The 22870-nt window shown below is 40.4% G+C and overlaps 1 protein-coding gene across 1 annotated transcript in view; it reads right to left on the reverse strand.

Moving 5' to 3' along the window:
• Positions 1–22870, reverse strand: part of TP53BP1 (tumor protein p53 binding protein 1) — an 86646-nt gene that overhangs the window by 53477 nt on the left and 10299 nt on the right. Inside the window, exons 5-11 of the mRNA XM_010383797.1 lie at positions 19203–19330; positions 18149–18307; positions 17353–17482; positions 15577–15743; positions 13208–13334; positions 12281–12375; positions 8776–8984 (exon numbers count right to left, since the gene is read on the reverse strand). Coding sequence (XP_010382099.1) covers positions 8776–8984; positions 12281–12375; positions 13208–13334; positions 15577–15743; positions 17353–17482; positions 18149–18307; positions 19203–19330 — 1015 coding nt within the window. The remainder of the gene's footprint in view (positions 1–8775; positions 8985–12280; positions 12376–13207; positions 13335–15576; positions 15744–17352; positions 17483–18148; positions 18308–19202; positions 19331–22870) is intronic.

Below are 22870 nucleotides of genomic sequence, written 5' to 3' on the forward strand. Positions count from 1 at the left end.
AGAAGAACACTAAAAGATCAAAAAACATTTGGGCTCTAGCAAGAAGTTTCTATTTTAGTAAAAAATTATGTAGATATACATTATAGTCTTTTTTTCTTTTTTTTTTTTTGAGACAGAATCTTGTTCTGTCACCCAGGCTGAAGTGCAGTGGCGCCATCTCCACTCACTGCAACCTCCACTTCCCAGGTTCAAGTAATTTTTCTGCCTCAGCCTCCAGAGTAACTGGGATTACAGGCACCCGCCACCACTTCCGGCTAATTTTTGTACTTTTTAGTAGAGATGGGGTTTCACCATGTTGGCCAGGCTGGTCTCAAACTCCTGACTTCAAGTGATCGGTCTGCCTCAGCCTGCCAAAGTGCTGGGATTATAAGCGTGAGTCACAGCATCTGGCCATTATACTCTTTTTACACATTTTATCATATATAATCTTCATGTAATTTTAGTTAATAAACATATAACAAAAAAAGCTAAGAGTTGGCCAGGTGTGACGGCTTATGCCTGTAATCCTAGCACGTTGGGAGGCTGAGGCAGGTGGATCACCTGAGGTCAGGAGTTCCAGACCAGCCTGACCAACAAGGTGAAACCCCGTCTCTACTAAAAACACAAAAATTTGCCAGGCGCATGCAGAGACTTCATTTCAAAAAAAAAAAAAAAAAAAAAACAGAGTTGTTATTTCCTAGGTAGAATAACTAATGATCTTATTTTCTCTTTTTTCTTTTCTTCAAGATGGGGTCTTGCTTTGTCACCCAGGCCAGAGGGCCGTGGCACAATCATAGTTTACTGTAGCTTCAGACACCTGAACTCAAGCAATCTTCCCGCTCATACTCCTCCCCTGCGCCAGGAGCTGGGACTACAGGTACACGTTGCCACACCCAGCTAATCTTTTTTTTTGGGTAGGGGGTAGAGACGGGGGTCTCACTACGTTGCCCAAGCTGCTGTCACACTCCTGGCTCAAGCTATCCTCCCACTTTGGTCTCCCAAAGCACTGGGATTACAGGTGTAAGCCACCATGCATTACCACATCTTCTGCAAGAAATATGTATTTTTTCCCTTGTTGCAAAAAATAAGTCACTTTACAAAGGCTCATAGATAAAACATCACAATGTAAAGCTATAAATACCTTTTTTTAAATGAAACTCACAACATAAAATTTGGCATTTTAAACTAAACAATTCAGGCCAGGCACGGTGGTTCACGCCTGTAATTCCAGCACTGTGGGAGGCCAAGGCAGGCAGATCACTTGAGGTCAGAAGTTTGAGACCAGCCTGGCCAACATGGTGAAACCCCATCTCTACTAAAAATACAAAAATGAGCTGGGCAAGGTGGTGTGCACTCGTTGTCCCAGCTACTTGGGGTGCTGAGGCAGGAGAATCACTTGAACTCAGGAGGCAGAGGTTGCAGTGAGCTGAGATTGTGCCACTGCCCTCCAGCCTGGGTGACAGAGCAAGATTTCATCTCAAAAAAAAAAAAAAGAATCACACACACACACACAAAAACAAAAATAAAATAATTGAGTGGCATCTGGTGCATTTACAATGTTGTGCCACCACCACCACTATTTCTAGTTTGAAAACATTTAATTGTCTAATTTGTCCTCACCAAAATTAATACATATATCAAGAATGAGAAAATGTTAACTATCAAACTATGTTCTACTAATCCTCTCCCCATCCCTCATATCCTGGTAAAGGGTCAAAGAGGCTATGCGATTGACAAGTTTATTAGGAAAGAAAGAAAAAAAATTGACAAAATTACCTTTAGACCAATTTTCTCTTGAATAGTAATAATCTCTTTATACATATTTAGATCTTGTAACATCAAAATTAGGTTGACTTGGACTCCAGTAACCAAGGTACAAAAGAAATAACAGATGTACAAGGGTTACCCATTAAGAATAACACGTACAAGTTTGACATATAATGAAAAAAGTAGGGAACTTAACAAAAATGGAGGACTGAACATACACATATTCAGAGTTTTCTGAAATCCCATTAAGTAATGGTAAAGTGATTTTTCTTAAGCACAAAATTTCAAGAAAAAAAGAAAAGGTAACTGCAAAAAAAAAATCTGGAAAAGGTAATCTATTTAACAGAAGAGTGAAAGCTGAATTCCTAAGCCAGCAGTAGAGAAAGCCAAGAAACACCCAGAGTTATATCACAGTTCCAACTCCCATAATCTCACCCTGCCCCTCCTCTGCCCTGGAGAGCGCAAAATAGAGTGTCCCAGGACTGGCAGACAAGAGGCACAGTTATCAGGAAGTACAATACTGAAAATAGGGAGATTAAATGAAAATCCACATATTGAATGAAACCTGCACCTGTCTCCCAACCCCTTCCCACCCAAAGCCCTCTTCCATTAATAGACTTCTAGTACAATGGCAGCCAGGCCTATACCCCACAAATAGGAGATCAGACATTTTCCTAAGGGATCTGACCAGGCCAAGATAAATCAAGATACTGACATTATGGTACTTCCAATAAAATGTCCCTGCGGATCACATTACAGCAAATCCCAAAAACAAGAAGACCCAACCACCAACTCAGAACTACTAATCATCTGTCTGCTATTTCACTCTTGAACATCACCAAATAATCAAAGATTACCAGACATCTGAGGAAAGCCTCTAATTTGAAAAAGATCAAAACAAACAAAACTAAAGTCCATCTGGAAGAAACAGTGACTATTCCAGAGAGGAGAAAACTGTTATTAATACTGTTACAGAGATAAGATAGTATATCCATAAAATAAGAGAAATTGTATTTAAAAAAATATTCTGAAAAAAATTTAGAAATTAAAAACCCAAGAGTAGAAATTAATAACTAAAAGAAGAATTAAAAGATGGTTGAACCAGGCAATTGCACCTGTAAGTATACATAAGAGAAATAAAACCATGTTCACACACAAACCTGTCCGTAAATGTACACAGCAGCATTATTCACAATAGCCAAAAGGGGAAACAACCCAAATGTCCATCAAATGATGAATCAATGAGTAACTGTGGTATATCCACATAATGGTATTATTCAACAATAAAAAGGAATGAAGGCCAGGCACAATGACACACGCCTGTAATCCCAGCACTTTGGGAGGCCGAGATGGGTGGATCACCTGAGGTCGGGAGTTCAAGACCAGCCTGACCAACATAGAGAAACCCTGTCTCTACTAAAAAAAAAAAAATACAAAATTTGCCAGGTGTGGTGGCATGCGCCTGTAATCCCCTCAGGAGGCTAAGGCAGGAGAATCGCTTGATCCTGGGAGGCAAAGGTTGCGGTGAGCCAAGATCACGCCATTGCACTCCAGCAAGGGCAACAAGTGTAAAACTCCATCTCAAAAAGAAAAATTAACAAACAAACAAACAAATAAATAAATAAAGGAATGAAATTCTTTTTTCCTTTATATTTTTTATAGACAAGGATAGATCAACAGAAAAAAAAGGAATGAAAATCTGACACATGCTACAACATAGTTGAACCCTGAAAACATTATGCTAAATGAAAGAAGCCATTCACAAAGCCTATGTATTTTATAATTCCATTTATATGAAATGTCCAGAATGGGCAAATCTATAGAGACAGAAAGTAGACTGGTGGTCTCTAAGAGCCAGGGGTAGAAGAAAGGTTGAGTGAGTGCTAATGGGCATGGGTTTGGGGAAGGTGATGAAACGAATCTAAAATTAGATCATGGTGATAGTAGCACAACTCTATTAATATACTAAAAACCATTGGATTGTGTACTTTAAATGGGTAAACTGAATGGTATGTGAATTACATCTCAATATAGCCACTGTTTTTTTAATGACTGAAGAAATCACCCAGAAAGTTGAACAAAAAGAGACAGACATGATCAAAAGTAGAAGACAAAATAAAATTAGAAGACTATTCTAGGAGTTTCAACATCCAAACAACAGACAGTCCATTAAAAAAAGAAGAGGAACAGAGAAAACAAAGGGGAAGAAATTAAAGAGATAAATTTCTTTGAACTGAAGGACCTGAGTTTCTAAACTTCAGAGGGCCTACCAAGTACCTAATACAATGAATGAAAATAGACCTATCCCAAAGGTCTGGAAATTTCAGAACACTGGGAACAAAGAGAAAATTCTACAGGATTCCAGCAAAGAAAAAACAGATCACCTATTAAAAGTTAAGATCAGACTGCCTTCACACTTTGTTTTTTGCTGGTCTTGTTGTTGTGTTGTTTTGTTTTGTTTTTTGGTAGAGACAGGGTCTGGCCATATTGCCCAGGCTGGTCTCAAACTCCTGGCCTCAAGTGGTCCCCCCACCTTAGCCTCCCAAAGTGCTAAGATTACAAGCATGAGTCACCACGGCTGGCCTGGCCCTCACACTTAACAGCAGCACTGGAAGTTGGAAGACAAAAGAGCAATGCCTTCAAAATCTTTAAAGGAAAATTATTTCCCATCTAGAATTCTATAATCCTGCAAACTACAAATCAAGTGTGATAGCAGAATAAAAGCTACTAAACAATGTCCCCCACCAAAATGAGGGAGTAAACCAAGCAAGAAGATATGAAACCCAAGAGGTATCCAACACAAAGACAGGTAAGGAGAATCTCCAAGGATGACAGTGAAGGGAGGTAACAGTTATGCACCAGGAATAGAGGGCAACAGTACAGATTAGAAATCAGGAGGGTCCAAAAGAGGTTTCTCCAAAAAGATGAAACAGAAAGTCTAAGGCTCTTCAACATCCTGAAAGGAGTTTCTGACAATTGGTGGAGAGTCTAGGGTTGATTTAATGAGAGTCACAGAAAACTAAATAAAAAAGCCCCACAAGTACAATTTCAGAGAAAACAAATTACAGAAACATGAAAAAATAATCATAATATGTCATAGGCTCTGCTGTGAACTGTTTACATAGCAATAATGTAAACTCAGTAATAATCTAAACAAAATTATGATTTAACTATACTTGGAAAATGGCTAAAATTTTTTTATGAAAATAGGCTGGTCATGGTAGCTCACACCTGTAAACCCAGCATTTTGGGAGGCCAAGGCAGGAGGTCTGCTTGAGCCCAGGAGTTCAAGACCAGCCTGGGCAACATAGTGAGGTCCCATCTCTATAAAAAAAATTTTTTTCTTTTTTTTTTTTTTGAGACAGAGTCTCGCTCTGTCGCCCGGGCTGGAGTGCAGTGGCCGAATCTCAGCTCACTGCAAGCTCTGCCTCCCGCGTTTACGCCATTCTCCTGCCTCAGCCTCCGGAGTAGCTGGGACTACAGGCGCCTGCCACCTCGCCTGGCTAGCTTTTTGTATTTTTTAGTAGAGACGGGGTTTCACCGTGTTAGCCAGGATGGTCTCCATCTCCTGACCTCGTGATCCGCCCATCTCGGCCTCCCAAAGTGCTGGGATTACAGGCTTGAGCCACTGTGCCCGGCCCTATAAAAAATTTTTTAATTAGCCAGGTGTGATAGTGTGTGCCAGTAGTCCCAGCTACTCAGGAGGCTGAGGTGGGAGGATGGCCTGAGCACAGAGGTTTGAGGTTACAGTGAGCTAGGACTGCTCCACTACACTACAGCCTGAGCAACAGGTCAAGACCCTGTGCCTAAGAAAAAGAAAATATAATCATGCTATGTAGAATTATGGAGGTAAATACCAAAAGAAAAAGCATAAAGAATGAAAAGTGGTTATCTTTGGGTAGAAGGAGGAAGAGGTCTTGTTTTAACTATCTGACTTATTTTTGGGGTTTTACAAATGCTTATTAAGTAAAATCAAATCTTTAACTTAAAAGCTATGTTGTAAAGGTTTTTTGTTTTTTTTTTTTTTTTGAGACAAAGTCTCACCCTGCTGCTCAAGCTGAGTGCTGTGGCATGATCATGGCTCACTGCAGCCTCAACTTCCCGGACTCAAGCAATTCTCCAAGCAATTCTCCCGTCTCAGTCTCCTGAGCAGCTGGGACTACAAGCGGGCACCACCACTCCTGGCTAATTTTTGACCATTTGTAGAGATGGGGTCTCACTATGTTGCCCAGGCTGCTCTCAAACTCCTGGGCTCACGTGACCCTCCCGCCTCAGCCTCCCAAAGTGCTGGGATTATAGGTGTGGGCCACTGCACCCGGGCTACTAAAGGTATTCTTCCGAGACTTTTTAGGAGGCAGGGACTGCACTGGCTGAGGCATCTTATAAAACATGAGTTCAAAGAAACCTGATTAGAGTCATCTTAGGTTCCAAGAATCTCTGAACTATGTTCAGAATCACTCATTTGTCTGAAATTTTCATTGCTGATTTTTTGGCTAATTCTGAAGGTCTTTGGTAAATGTTGAAAACAGAGCAATTCCTTCAATAGTGCCTTGTTTTTCAAAACGTCCGTTCTCCCTTTGTGGCCAGGAATTATCTCTGCCCCCACCAACTGGTAGGAATACCTTTCCAAAGATCATAAATGTCTTGTTTGGTCACTGATAAACATCTACAACCATTTTCTTTAAATCAGTGTTGGAAAAATCTTCTCAGTGCTCTCTGTCAGTGCTTATAAAGCTCATTCTTAAACTCTTTTTTTTATTTCTTTTTAAGACAGGGTCTCACTCTGTCGCCCAGGCTGCAGTACAGTGGTGCGATCTCGGCTCACTGTAACCTCCACCTCCTGGGTTCAAGCGATTCTCCTGCCTCAGCCTTCCAAATAGTTGGGACTACAGGTGCTTGCTAGGCTAATTTTTGTACTTTTTGGTAGAGACTGGGTTTCACTGTGCTGGCCATGCTGGTCTTGAACTCCTGGTCTCAAGTAATCCGCCTGCCTTGGCCTCCCAAAGTGCTGGGATTACAGGCATGAGCCACTGTGCCAGGCCAGATGTATAACTTTTTTTTTTTTTTTTTGAGACGGGGTCTTGCTATTTTGCCCAAGCTGTTCTCAAATCCCTAGGTTCAAATGCTCCTCCCTGAGCTGCAATCTCCTGAGCAGCTGAGATTACAGGCATGCCCCACCACGCCCAGCTACCTTTACATATAACTTAGAAAAATAAAAGCTAAAGAAGGCCAGGTGCAGTGGCCCACACCTGTAATCTCAACACATTGGGAGGCTGAGACAGGAGGATTACTTGAGCCTAAGAGTTTAAGAACAGCCCTGGCAACATAGTGATACCCCATCTCTATAAGAAAAATTAAGAAATTAGTTGGGCATGGTGCCACGTGCTTGTAGTTCCAGCTACTTGGGAGGCTGAGGTGGGAGGATCACTTGAGACTAGGAAGTCAAGGCTGCAGTAAGCCATGGTCGCACCACTGCACTCCAGCCTGGGCAACAGACCAAAATCCTGTCTCAAAAAAAAAAAAAAAAGCTAAAGAAAATGATGTATGGTTTGAACATCCATTTCACCTCCAGGTAACCTTGTTTTCAACCCTTTTACTGTGAGCAACAGCTATCCTTATATGCAGTATTTAGCAAGTGTAAGGCATTAGTCTAGGCATTTTACATATATTAACTCAACCTTCATAAACAACCTATCAGGTAGACAGTATCAGTATCCCCACCATTTGACTGATGAGCAAACTAAGATTCAATTTCAATTGGTCACAAAGGTAGTAATGACAGAGCCAGGAGTGAGTCCAGGAAGTTCTGACTCTAGAGTCCTCATTTTTAATAATGCCACCAAATTGCTTCTAATGAACTGCATAAAATGGAATCCTTTAACAAAACAAGTTTTAAAACTCCAGAAAACAAACCAGTTTCTTTCTTCCTACTGTCCCCTCCTCACTAAATTTACAGTTCATTACTATTCATTTTCAAATTTTACTTTTAAACTCTTGTTATAACACCTGCAAACTGAAAGGTATAAAATAAGTTCTCCCAATAAAACTACAATAATTCCCCCACTTAAGGTCTTATAAGAATAGGTATTTAGATTGAATATATAATATAGTCCTTTAGATTTAAGGATTTTCAACTCACTATGAAACCTGAATTTCATTTCTTTAAATATTTAAATTTAAAATTATACAAATTAATAATTTTCCCTTGTTTTTAGAAGAAAATACACATTCAAAACTAAAAACCATATTGATGCCCTAAGTATAGGAATGATCCTGTACTGAGATCACATCTACTTAAATAATACACAACTTTTGAAACAATGTAACACTGAAAATTATTATGATACAATGTTAACTGGAAAAAGAAAATTGAAGTTGTGCTATACGAACAACTTTTTAAAAAAAATCAGCATGTGGGGGCACATATCGTCAGGACCTCCTGAGGCTGTGTCATGGGCAAAAAAATTTAGTTATTGAAAAAAACCATAAGCATGTGGAAAGACAAAAATTACAGTAACAGTTGTGTTAAGGTAGGATAATGATTTATGTCCCTTTGCAATTTTGCAGTAACATTTTCAAAAAGTTTAAAGACACTGTAAAAAGTTTAAACATAAAAAAAAAAATCAAGATGTTAGGTGACTTCAAAACTGTTCTAAAACTACTTTGTGATGACAGCTTCACAACTCTGTAAATTTTTTTTTTTTGGGATGGAGTCTCCCTCTTTCACCCAGGCTGGAATGCAGTGGCACGATCTCAGCTCAGCTCACTGCAAGCTCCGCCTCCAGGGTTCATGCCATTCTCCTGCCTCAGCCTCCTGAGTAGCTGGGACTACAGGCGCACACCACCACGCCCGACTAATTTTTTTATTTTTAGTAGAGACGGGGTTTCACCGTGTTAGCCAGGAACAACTCTGTAAATGTACTAAAATATCACAAAATTGTACATTTAAAACGTGTGAATTTTATGGTCTGTAAATTATACCCCAATAATGCTGCTTTAAAAAAAAACAACTCTTTCTACAATACTCACATGAGAAAACTGAGGCTGGGATGGGATAGGAAGTGACCCAGAAGTGAAGACTGGTGTGCTCTGAGATATTGGTGTTGAGGCTTGTGGTGATACAGTGGGCTCAGGTGGGAGAGGGCGGTTTTCTAATTCTACTGGTTCATCACTTTGAAGTTTCTTCTGAAAAGGCTCTCCTCCTTCTTCAGATAACATTGACATGTCCATTGGCTTATCTGGTTTAAAACAGGAAAAACAAATTGAGAAATATCACTCATCAATATTACTCATGTTCCAACACCACTAAGAACAATTACATTACAGACATTTTCACTCTAAAAAAATAGTGATGCAATTTTTCAGAAAAGCTGATGGAATAATAGTAGATTGGGTCCTAGCAATCTAGCAATACTTCCTTTGGTTGGAAGAGCTGCCCAAGCTTTTATTTTTAGGTATAGATCAAAACTGGATGCATCTGGGGCTACCCACCCATTCATAAGAAATATTAAATTAACTTGGCTCCTTTCCTGATTTTATAGCTCAGTTTTTCACTTCCCTGTAGAAAAGCTCAAGAAAAGCCCAAACTACTATTACCTAATTTAACCATCATATATTCTACCATATTCTACCACAGGCCTTGAAAGACAGTGAACTTATCAACACTTTAAGTAAACAAATAGCATCTATAATTAATATTTATGAACTCATTATATTCGCATTAACAATTGCTAAATGCAGAGAGATGGATGCCTGTACAAATACAGATGAAGAAAAAAAATCTATCAATGCCAATCAGCACTGATCTATCAAAGAACTAGGAAAGAGAAGACACTAATCCTGACACAAATTAGGAGGGAACACACACACAAAACACAAAACACTGCTTTCCCATAGTATACTACCCACCTAGGACCTTGGTTGGAGTCAGTCTGGCTAGCTAAGTATTTGATTCATCATTTTTATCCCCTATCTTACAACTTGACCCTAAACAGGCCTCCTCTAGACCACTCACAAACTACTTGACAACATTTACCTTTTCCCCATAATTCACATTCACGCTACCAGTTACCCAAACTGCAACCTCAATACCCAGCCTTGCTGCTTAGCTTAGTCTCAACCTTACCAGTCTACACCTAATCTGGGATCCGGTGCTACTGGCCTTTAATATACTACCATAGCTGTGCTAAGTACTTTTGTTGCACATTTTGAACTTTCTTGCCATGACAAAGCACATTAAAAACCTGATGTTATAGGCACTACATATAAAAAAGGCTTTAGGCTAATAATCTAAGAGAAAAAGCAAAAAAACAAATAAATACAAAAAGCACACATAGTTTCACAAACACTGATGCACATATTAAGCAAATGCATTAAATCTAAAATATAACTGACAAGTGAAAATACACTGTTACATAAAAAAAGAAAACTGAGTCATATACACAACATGATGCCAATTATGTAAAAGTACTTTATGTATTGAAAACTGATATATATCCAAATATACTAGTTGTAACTATATCTGGAGTGTAGTATCACAGGTGATTTTTATTTTCATTAATTTCCTATATACTTAACAAACTTTCTACAATAAATATTGACTGTTTACAATCAGGGAGAAAGCATTTTTTTTTTTTTTTTGAAGACAGGGTCTCACTCTGTTGTCCAGGCTGGGGTGCAGTGGTGCAACCCTGGCTCACTGCAACCTCTGCCTCCTGGGTTCAAGTGATTCTCCTGCCCCAGCCTCCTGAGTAGCTGGGATTACAGGCACCCGCCACCACGCTAGCTAATTTTTTATATTTTTAGTAGAGATGGAGCTTCACCATGGTGGCCAGGCTGGTCTCGAACTCCTGACCTCAGGTGATCTGCCCGCCTTGGCCTCCCAAAGTGATGGGATTACAGGCGTGAGCCACCACGCCCAGCCTGAGAAAGCATATTTAATATAATTATTTTTATTTTTTTTCAATGTTCACAGTACAGATAAAAGAAACTGTTCTAAGAATTAACCAGTCTTAACTTGTATTACCAAGGTTTTTGTAGAATTCACCTAATCATGTTATGCTTAGATTGATATTAGTCACTAATCATGTTATGCCTAGACTGCTATTAGTCCATTTGGATACCTACAACTGATTTTAAGAGAAATAGAGACAAATTTTATAGCAGAAGAAAGCCTAAGATCAAATTCTATCACTGATAAATTACATTTGAAAAACTGTTAAATGTCTACGTTTTATATTACTCAAGAGCAGAGAAAGGATATAATAGGAGGCATATGACAGATAAGGGCACAGGCTCTGGAGGAAGCTGCCTGAGTTCAAATTCTGCCTCTACATCTCATTAGTTGCAAAATCTCTCTATGCCTCCATTTCCTCATCTGTAAAATGGGGATAAAAATAACATCTCCTTCTTAGGATGTTTGTGAGGATTCAATGAGAAAAACCACAGAAATGCCTCTAGAATAATGCCTTGCCTATACTAAGTGCTCAATAAATAAAACCATTACTTGTATACGAAAGAGTAAAAAGATGAAAATCATAGAATTTATTAGAAAAAGCTTTGTAGAAATCATAGGAATTCAGAAACATCTTGAATGACTGGATAGGAGACTAGATCAGAGCAAAAGAAGCTTAAATAATGAGATGAATTAGAGACGTGAAAAGGAAAGCTTTCTTATGAATAAGGTAATATAAAATCTCTAAGTCTTCAAAGGAGTAAATGAATGAAGTTAAAATTTTTACCACCTACTTTCAACCACTCTTATGCTAAAACTATTTTAATAATAGCAAAAATAACCTATAAGGACCACAAGAAACAAGCTGGTTCCTTCTCACCAGAAATGTGTTCATATGCTGCTAGAAACAACTAGGCCGTTAGCAGTAAGTCCAGTTCTTCCCCATACTAATTCATTTAAGTTCAACTTTAAAAACAAAAATTTTGGCCGGGCGCAGTGGCTCACGCCTGTAATCCCAGCTCTTTGGGAGGCCGAGGTGGATGGATCACGAGGTCAGGAGATCAAGACCATCCTGGCTAACATGGTGAAACCCCATCTCTACTAAAAAATACAAAAAATAAGCCGGGCATGGCGGCGGGCACCTGTAGTCCCAGCTACTCGGGAGGCTGAGGCAGGAGAATGGCGTGAACCCAGAAGGCGGAGCTTGCAGTGAGCTGAGATCACGCCACTGCACTCCAGCCTGGGTGACAGAGCGAGACTCCATCTCAAAAAAAAATTTCCTTCAGAGCCTTTTTAAAAATTGAGCCAACAATACAGAAATCTCAATAGAATTAGTGCTAGAAAAGCAAAGAATGGGGGATGGGGTTAGATTAAAAAAAAAAAAGAAGGAAGGAAAAGCAAAGAACTGAGGACAGCACTTTACAGTAGGTCTTATTCCTAAAGGTTAGACAAACATGAATCCTACAGAATTGTGTAGGTCACAAGCATTCTAAAGTACAAAGAAGCAGTACATTTTGCAAGGCAGAAGAAGTGTTGCTCCTCTTCTAATCTGAGATCAACAGAGAGATCAAGAGAGCTCACCTTGTCTCCCTTCTTGCTCTGTGGGACTGCTAGGAACGATAAAAGGAGTAGATCGGAAAGCATCAGGAGAAGGAGCAACAAGATCTGAGGAACTCCTTTATACAAAGAGAGAATCACAGGTTATTTTACCATAGCCACAGTTTTGCATTTCTGTATTTGTTTTTACTTTTTAACAGGAAAAAATATCTAAGGCATTCAGATAAATACTTATCAGCACTTCTCCCAAATAGCAACCTGAGGCTGGTGGAAGAACCAAAACTACTTCAATAACTATTTCCCATACCAGACTCTTCTATTATAAAATAAGAACTTTTTTTACAAGAGTAAGGGCAAAGTGAATGATCAGACACAAGGACATCATGATTGAAAAGCAAGATGAGCAGTGCTAGGAAATAAATTCATTTGCAGATTTGAGACATAAAAAAAAATTATTCCATTTTTTTGCCTAATAGACCATGCACATTTTCATTAGAAAACAAAGCTAAAACTAAACAAAAAAAACCAATAAGCGAACCCCTTTGCCCTAACACAGAGATAAAGAAATCCAACTACTGTTAACAACTATTTGCCACCCTCTGCTATTGAACAAGAAGAATTGCAAGTAAAACAGAGGAGCAGAATGCTTGTTTTGGACGTGTAACATTTTCTAAATAACTGCGCCTTTTCTTTTTTAGTGAAACCTTTGGGCTACTATTATAAAATTTTCAAAAGGGAAAACAGATTTATCTACCTTCAACAGTTCTTCATCCCCAAAGCTCTAATGCATAGGTTCTACCATTTGGTTTCAAAAAGAATTCTAGACTCGCAGGCAAGTTTAGCCTCTTTCAGTCTTAGCCTAAGACGCTCAAAAAAAAAAAAAAAAAAAAAAAAAAAAAAAGACTCTCAGGCACATACTGCCTTGGTATAAGCTATTTTAGGCTTACTTACGTGGAAAGACTCTCCTGAACAAGGGACCTCTGACCAGACAGCTGCAGGAGATGCAGAGTGGTGGCAGGTGTGGAAGCCAAAGAACACCCACCTTCCTCCCTTGGAGTAGAGCAACCATCAGAAGATACTGAAAAAAAGAAATTCCAGTTGCACTTACTTCTCAGATTGACACTACTGAGTTGCCAAAAACCATTCAGTACTGCAAAGAGTAATATCCATATTTCCAACATATTTCCATATTTCCAAAAGGGCAGAAATTCCAAAAGGGCAGAAATTGTTTTTTATTTATAGTACAACGAATGGAATACCACAATAGCACAAATCTTGAGTGAACATTAACCACCCCTACAATGGGCTTCTTGAATAAAGAATAGATGAAGAGTTCCTTAGTCCCTTCTGTCAGCATCTAAGCTTGGAGATTATAAGCCAGAATCCTAGATGGGGACGGTGGCGCACACCTGTAATCCCAGCACTTTGGGAGGCTGAGGCAGGCGGATCACCTGAGGTCAGGACTTAAAGACTAGCTGGACCAACGTGGTGAAACCCCATCTCCACTAAAAATACAAACATTAGCTGGGTATGGTGGCGGGCATGTGTAATCCTAGCTACTTGGGAAGCTAAGGCAGGAGAATCACTTGAACCTGGTAGGTGGAGGTTGCAGTGAGCTGAGATCACGCCACTGCACTCCAGCCTGGAAGACAGAGCGAGACTCCGTCTCAAATAAATAAATAAATAAATAAAATAAAAGCCAGAATCCTTATACTTCTGCTTAGCTGCTCTTCTTTCTTGTGATGCTTCTATTAAAAAACAGCAAATAAGCCTTTTATTCCAATGTCTACCTTAGGTGAAGTCAAGCTTATGCCATGATACAGATGGGAGAAGTCAAAACAATGCACATGATACCTGATGTTATAAATGCAGCAGTTTTCATGATTTGGGTCTGCTCAAAGGTGACAGAAAAGACTAACGCATTAGTAAAAGGATTTATGAGCAGCCATTACTGACTTATACTATCAAGAGTCTCCTGTTGGTCCCTTCCCCTTAGCAACAGATGGAGTATCAACTATATTAATCCCAGTGTAAAAGAAGTTCTTAAATAAAACCTTACAACTTTAGTAAGAGGCCAACAAAGGTTCCTCAGTGACCCTCTGAATGTCTTGCACAGCAACCTCTATCACAGCATAGCAAAGGAATATACCCTTCTTCCCTTCCCTCCTTACAACCAACATAATATGTTTTGCTGGTAATTAATTCAAGCTTTCTAGCTCTCTGAGGCTGTGGAATGAGATTGGTGGAGGTTAAAGAGGTGTGAAACAAATTATATTCTTTTAAGTTTTATGTCCTTTCTGCTAGATTTTAAATTCCTATCTATGTCAAATAAACTAATAAACAGATTTAGTAAACTGTTACCCAGATGAATATGAAAAACCTAAGCTTAATATCATATTTAAGATCCGGCCGGGCGCGGTGGCTCAAGCCTGTAATCCTAGCACTTTGGGGAGGCCGAGACGGGCGGATCACGAGGTCAGGAGATCGAGACCATCCTGGCAGACATGGTGAAACCCCATCTTTACTAAAAAATACAAAAAACTAGCCGGGCGAGGTGGCAGGCGCCTGTAGTCCCAGCTACTTGGGAGGCTGAGGCAGGAGAATGGCGTAAACCCGAGAGGCGGAGCTTGTAGTGAGCTGAGATCCGGCCACTGCATTCCAGCCTGGGCCACAGAGCGAGACTCCGTCTCAAAAAAAAAAAAAAAGATCTGAAGACATAATAGCCATGTAACAGAAAATGGCGGCCAGGTGCAGTGGCTCACACCTGTAATCCCAGCACTTTGGGAGGCCAAGGTGGGCGGATCACGAGGTCAGGAGATCGAGAACATCCTGGCTAACACAGTGAAACCCCGTCTCTACTAAAAATACAAACAATTAGCCGGGCATGATGGCGGGCGCCGGTAGTCCCAGCTACTACAGAGGCTGAGGCAGGAGAATGGCGTGATCCCGGGAGGCGGAGCTTGCAGTGAGCCAAGCTCGCACCACTGCACTCCAGCCTGGGCAACAGAGAAAGACTCCGTCTCAAAAAAAAAAAAAAAAAAACTAAAACAAAATGGCTAGTATCCATAATACTAAATTTACTGTATTAGCTATTCTTCACTATCTCATTTCCAAAAGAGAGAAAATTATGTCAAAATATTAAATGGAAATTATTCCCAAAAAGCCCTTCTCACTAATTAACTAGAAACATATTTTCCTTCCATATCACAAACAGGTCTGCAAACCTATAAAATGCTTTGTAACTTAACCAGTAGCCTCAGAACTAAAATATAAGTTTAGATCTTTGGAGAAGAGCTGTAACAGCAAATCACTCTTGGTACCTGTTTTATTGCTCTGGTCAAACAAGTCTTCCTGAGTTGACAAAACCTCAGGCTCTGGTGACTTCTGAATCTGCAGTCCACATTCCGTAAGTTCTTGTGCAGACAACTGTTCTTTTGCTTCCATAGCAGCAAGACACACTTTGGGGCTAAAAGGCATGTCCTCTGACCTAGGAAATTCATATCACCAGGAGAAAAAGTTCCTAAGTTCACACACTTTTACTAAAAAGCTTTTCCTGTTTTGTGTGTTTTTCTTTAATAATTTCAAAAATTCCAGTGGCTCTAATTTACATAATTATCTATTAAAAAGGAAATAAACTGCTCTTTATAGTGATAAAAGTCCTCAGCCCATTTTAAAACCTGTCTGACTCACACAGCCAATGCCTGCATTCAACTCTGCTCAATACTGTGCTTCATGCTTTCTAAGATTTCTGATGAGTGACTTGGGGGATTTTTGTTACATATAATGTTATCTAGACCTGTATGACGAATTCTGATCCAGACCCTAATAATGTCAGTAAGGAGAACAGTCCAAACTATGACATTCCATGAAAGTATTTGATGAGAATTATCCTCTGTACTAGTGCCACACATATCTTCTGCTGACCTTTTCCATTTGATGTACCCAAACCCCAAACCAATTCTCCTTCAGACCAATACTAACACATGTAAGACATTCATCCCTGGCCCCTTTCCAGAGACATATGAGGTTCACCTGTTCTACCACTCCCCAGGGTAAACAGAATAGCATAACTAGATGGAAGGCAGCATCTAAAAGAAAAGCCTAAAAAGTCACTGCTATGCTGAGTGTTTTACATTAGAAAGACAATTTCTCTTGATATTCAACTTTGCTTAGGACACTCCCTCCCCACTCTTTCTATTGAAGGAAATAACAAAACAATACTGAATGTTTATCCCCTTCCCCAAACTGGAAGCATCCCAGTTTTCTTCTGCCATATTCAAATTTCACGGGCTGGCCAGAGGCAATGAAGCTTTGGTTATAAAAATCACTAGAGACGAAGCAGAGGCACATTTCCCAATTCTACCAAGAGCCTAAAGAACCTGAGAATCCCTACATCTGTTGATACCATAAAATACCAGATGCAAGATATCTGAGAACCCAAAGCAATCTGGGTGCTCCTCAAGTATAGAAACAGTAGGCTTTCAAATATAATATTCACGTTACTCTTCATAACACCAGAGAGGCTAAGTAGACCTCCCATACACAGGCAGTGTCTCTGTAGACAAAGATCCCAAAGGAGGAGTGGCAACCAAAGATTACAGAGTCATGCTTATAGTTAGAGAAGCCTTAAAACATCATTGTAGGCTAGGCAGAGTGGCTCATGCCTATAATCCCAGCACTCCGGGAAGCTGAGGCAGCACGATTACTTGAGCCCAGGAGTTCGAGATCAGCTTAAGCAACATAGCGAGACTCCATTTCTACAACAAAAACATTTTTTTAATCAACAAAAAAAGTCTTTGTAGAATGCCTAAAGATAAGATTAGTAGTCAAGTGTGGCCCAAGTACTTGGAAGGCTGGGGCAGAGAATTACATGAGCCCAGGGCAACATGTTTGTTTGTCTCAAACAAACAGACAAAAAATGATTCTTGAGACTTCATAAATAATCAGTGTTTCTAATAGACCACAAGTATGACCAGTACAAGCGGAAAATAATTTAAAAATCAACAATTTCTACAAATGTTTTCATCTGGTAAAATGAAATTAGTATAACCCTACAGCAAAACCCATAAATCCTTTTTAGAAAGAACACGGCTTACCATGCAGGTGGTGGATTTTGCTCTTTTACAACATGTACATCCTTACTGGGCTGTGCTGTCACAGGGATGTCCTTGCTGGACCGTTCTGCTATGGGGATATCTTCATTGGACTGTTCTTCGTGCTTAATCGCTGAGAGTTTTATAAAATGACAGGAAGGGGATAATTAATTTTTCAAAATACTAGATACAGTCCCAGATGTTTTTTAAAAAGCAAAGATTTTTTTTTTTTTTTTTTTTTTTTTTTTTTTTTTTTTTTTGAGACGGAGTCTCGCTCTGTCGCCCAGGCTGGAGTGCAGTGGCCGGATCTCAGCTCACTGCAAGCTCCGCCTCCCGGGTTCACGCCATTCTCCTGCCTCAGCCTCCCGAGTAGCTGGGACTACAGGCGCCCGCCAGGTCGCCCGGCTAGTTTTTTGTATTTTTAGTAGAGACGGGGTTTCACCGTGTGAGCCAGGATGGTCTTGATCTCCTGACCTCGTGATCCGCCCGTCTCGGCCTCCCAAAGTGCTGGGATTACAGGCTTGAGCCACCGCGCCCGGCCTAAAAAGCAAAGATTTTAACAGAAGTCCAATTTACAAATACACACAGGCATCATTCTATAAAGTAACCAATAACTTAAAGAAAACCTCAGCCCACAAACCAACAATTGACAAGTATTTACCAGAAAACTCTTCAACCTTACTAAATGACTTAGATTATATTAATTTGGATAGCTACAAAACTTATCAAGGAAAAAATAACTACCTTTAGTATGGGAGAAAACACAACAACTCCAAATGCCAGAAAACATGTTTCATACCAGCATTAGCATCCACATCAGATAGCCTGGTATAACCAGAGTTGGTGGTTACTGACTGTAGATGCTCTTTGTTCACTTCACATGGCACAGTATTTTCCTCAACATCCTGGCTCTGGGAGAGTTCCAGAACCCCAAAGCCCAACTGTGATGAGGCAGTATCTAGGAACAAAACACCAAGAAATTAGGTATCGTCCCACAACATTAACATTATGCAATGTACAAGCTGCTTTCCTCAGCAAAGAAGGGTCCTGTTAAGTCCTTCACCTCAAAGCCCTGTGCACCCCCCAAATTTTTCAAAAATAAAAAATAAATATGGTCGAGCATGGTGGCTCACACCTGTAATCCCAGCATTTGGGAGGCCGAGGTGGGCAAATCACTTAAGGTCAGAGGGTCAAGACCAGCCTGGCCAACAAGGTAAAACCCCATCTCTACTAAAAATACAAAAATTAGCCAGGTGCGGTGGCGCACACCTGTAATCCTGGCTACTTGGGAGACTGAAGCACAAGAATGGCTTGAACCCAGGAGGCGGAGGTTGCAGTGAGCCAAGATCATGCCACTAAACTCTAACCTGGGCAACTGAGCAAGACTCCGTCTCAAAATAATAAATAAAAAATGAAAAAATAAATACGTGTATTAAAGATGAAGGTGGAAAATGTGTAATAAAGTAAAAATACTTCATACTATAAAACCTTATAAGCACTTAATACGGTAGACTATGTCTGTTTTCTAAAGGTACATCATAAACTACACCCACAGTCACAGCAATTCGGATTGTACTTCCACCCCACAAAGTACACATTCCAAAAATATTTGAAAAATAAATGAATACAAAAGGAAGAAAACTCAATATGCAGAAAGGAGCTAACCAATGAACTTCAATTTCCTGAACACCAAATCAGGTGGAACATTTTACATTACTAGCAAATTTCTTAATGACTCTCAATTTAATTATGAGAAATCTGTAACCTAATAAAGAGGAGAAATTTAGACATCTGAACGATCATGTTAAAGGAAGTTAGAACAGTCTGTTATTCTGCAAAAGACACAAGGCTACCTTCAGCACCAAGGGAATGTGTAGTATTGCCCGAAGTATCTTCTTCCTTCTCTTTCTCCTTCTGTTCCAACTCTTCTCCCTTCTCTTCCTCCAAAGCAGGAGCAGATTCCACTGACATTCCCAGAACACTACACAGCAGAAGGATATAATCATGTGTTCCCAGATAGTTTGGAACACTTTAATCAAAGCACTCTGACCCCCGACACATACCAACCACCTCTTAGCCAAACCTGAAAAAGTAAAATACCTCATCTTTATAGTGCTTCTTTCTACAAAAAGCACCTAAAAGATTAACAATTCAACATCCTCTACAGAATTAAGTGAAGAAAAAATAAGGCGTCAACATACTTGAATTTTATATTTTTGAGTAGAGGTGGAAAAATCTTGCCTTCAGAAGAATTACTGACAAGTGACAAGAAAAGATATGCATCGGATGAGCAGAGAAAGGGCTCAGAAAACATTTTAAAAGTTCACAGAAATATTTTAGTAAAAAAATCTTAGAATACATATATAGAACCAGAGAGTCCAAACAAAATTCAGGTAAGAAGCTTATATATGTATATAAATACAAACACACACTTTTTATTTTTTACTTTTTTTTTTAAGAGACAGAGTCTGGCCGGGCGCGGTGGCTCACACCTGTAATCCCAGCACTTTGGGAGGCCGAGACGGGCGGATCACGAGGTCAGGAGATCGAGACCATCCTGGCTAACATGGCGAAACCCTGTCTCTACTTAAAAATACAAAAAACTAGCCGGGTGAGGTGGCGGGCGCCTGTAGTCCCAGCTACTCGGGAGGCTGAGGCAGGAGAATGGCATAAACCCGGGAGGCGGAGCTTGCAGTGAGCTGAGATCCGGCCACTGCACTCCAGCCTGGGTGGCAGAGCAAGACTCCGTCTCAAAACAAAACAAAAAAAAGAGACAGAGTCTGGGCCAGGCGCAGTGACTCACACCTGTAATCCCAGCACTTTGGGAGACAAAGGCAGGCAGATCACAAGGTCAAGAGATCGAGACCATCCTGGTCAAAATGGTGAAACCCCGTCTCTACTAAAAATACAAAAATTAGCTGGGTGTGGTGGCACGCACCTGTAGTCCCATCTACTCAGGAGGCTGAGGCAGGAAAATTGCTTGAACCCAGGAGGTGGGGGTTGCAGTGAGCCGAGATCGCGCCACTGCACTCCAGCCTGGCGACAGAGCGAGACTCCATCTCAAGATAAAAAAAAAGAGACAGAGTCTGCCTCCCAGGCTAAAGTGCAGTGGCGCGATCACAGCTTACTGCAGCCTTCAACTACGGGCACAAGCAAACCCCATATATTTCTAAAATCAGTTAACACCGGCCGGGCATAGTGGCTCACACCTATAATCCCAGCACTTTGGGAGGCCAAGGCGGGCAGATCACGAGGTCAGGAGATTAAGACCATCCTGGCTAACATGGTGAAACCCCGTCTCTACTTAAAATACAAAAAATTGGCCGGGCGCGGTGGCTCAAGCCTGTAATCCCAGCACTTTGGGAGGCCGAGACGGGTGGATCACGAGGTCAAGAGATCGAGATCATCCTGGCTAACACAGTGAAACGCCAGCTCTACTAAAAAATACAAAAAACTAGCCTGGTGAGGTGGCGGGCACCTGTAGTCCCAGCTACTCAGGAGGCTGAGGCAGGAGAATGGCGTAAACCCGGGAGGCGGAGCTTGCAGTGAGCTCATATCCGGCCACTGCACTCCAGCCTGGGCGACAGAGCGAGACTCCGTCTCAAAAAAAAAAAAAAGAAATACAAATATCTTTTTTCTTTCTTTTTTTTTTTTTGAGATGGAGTCTCGCTCTGTCACCCAGGCTGAAGAGCAATGGTGTAGTCTTGGCTCACTGCAACCTCCACCTCCCAGGTTCAAGCGATTCTCCTGCCTCAGCCTCCCGAGTAGCTGGGATTACAGGCGTGTACCACCACGCTCGGCTGATTTTGTATTTTTAGTAGACACAGTGTTTAACCACGTTGGTCAGGCTGGTCTTGAACTCCCGACCTCAGGTGATCCACCTGCCTCGGCCTCCCAAAGTGCTGCGATTACAGATGTGAGCCACTGCACCCGGCCAAGTATCTTTAAACATGTAAAGAAATCAGAGAAACCATCTGTTGCTAATTAAATTAGAAAAAACAGATTTTTAATCCTGTATTACTATTCAGTGTTACTCAAACTAACATGAAATAAGCATCACCATACACTTCTAATGAGTATAGATAAACAAATACTTTCTGGAGAATCATTTGGAAATATGCATCAAACCTTTAAAAACACACATACCTAGTAATTCTGATAATTTCTATTGTAAGAAATAATTTGAAATATGGAACAATCCTTTGAAAGCTTATTTCTAAAAGTCTACTGTTATTAAGAAACAACCTATTAAGTTCAGCATTAAGGAAATGATTAAATTTATAATATATTAATAAAATATTATATCACCATTAAAAATGTATGAAACAGGGCCAGATGCAGTGGCTCATCCCTGTAATCCCAGCACTTCGGGAGGCCAAAGTGGATGGACTACTCAAGGTTAGGAGTTCAAAACCAGCATGGCCAACATGATGCAACCCTGTCTCTACCAAAAATACGAAAATTAGGCTGGGTGCGGTGGCTCACGCCTGTAATCCCAGCACTTTGGGAGACCGAGGCAGGTGGATCACAAGGTCAGGAGATCGAGACCATCCTGGCCAACATGATGAAACCCTGTCTCTATTAAAAATACAAAAAATTAGCCAGGCATGGTGGCACGCACCTGTAGTCTCAGCTACTGGGGAGGCTGACGCAGGAGAATCACTTGAACCCAGGAATCGAAGGTTGCAGTGAGCCGAGATCATGACACTGCACTCCAGCCTGGGCGATAGAGTGAGACTCCATCTCAAAAAAAAAAAAAAAAACATTAACCAGTGTGGTGGCACGTGCCTGTAGTCCCAGCTACCTGGGAGGCTGAAGCAGGAGAATCGCTTGAACCCAGGAGGTGGAGGTTGCAGTAAGCCGAGACTGCCCCACTGCACTCCAGCCTGGGCAACAGAGAAAGAGTCTATCTCCAAAAAAAAAAAAAAAAGCGTGAAACAATCAAATACAAAATGTGAACCTGAATTTGGATCTTAGATCCAATCAACCAACCAATCAATAAAACAAGATAACAGACATCTTTGAGACAACTGGGAAAATCTGAACCGTATAATTAGATATTACGGAATTATTTAAGTGTGATAATGGTACTACAATTATACAGAATAAGGGGACATCATATTAAGGAGAAATCTGATGTCTGCAACATAGTTTTAAACAATTCATCCCCCCCAAAAAAGTACAACACACAGAACAAATGTATACTCTTTCATTTCTTCTGTGGGCTTAAACTTTTAAAATAAAAAATCTGTGGAATATGTTAAGTTTTAATTGTCATGGGAAAAATGTTCACGTTTTTAAGCAAAACATCAGCAAACATATACTTTTACTTTCCACATGATGTCAACCATATAAATCAAATGAATAAAAAAAGAGAGAAAAGATGCCAAAATGTTTACAGCAATTAGCCTCTGGGTGGCAGAATTACAGATGCCATCTTTGCTTCCCTGCAACTTTCTATGCAATTAATAGTTCATAAAAAGAGCGTTAGGCATAACTTTAATAAACATAAAAGAGGTGA

Source organism: Rhinopithecus roxellana, chromosome 5 (assembly GCF_007565055.1).
Source record: "Rhinopithecus roxellana isolate Shanxi Qingling chromosome 5, ASM756505v1, whole genome shotgun sequence".
In the NCBI taxonomy this organism is placed as follows: domain Eukaryota; kingdom Metazoa; phylum Chordata; class Mammalia; order Primates; family Cercopithecidae; genus Rhinopithecus; species Rhinopithecus roxellana.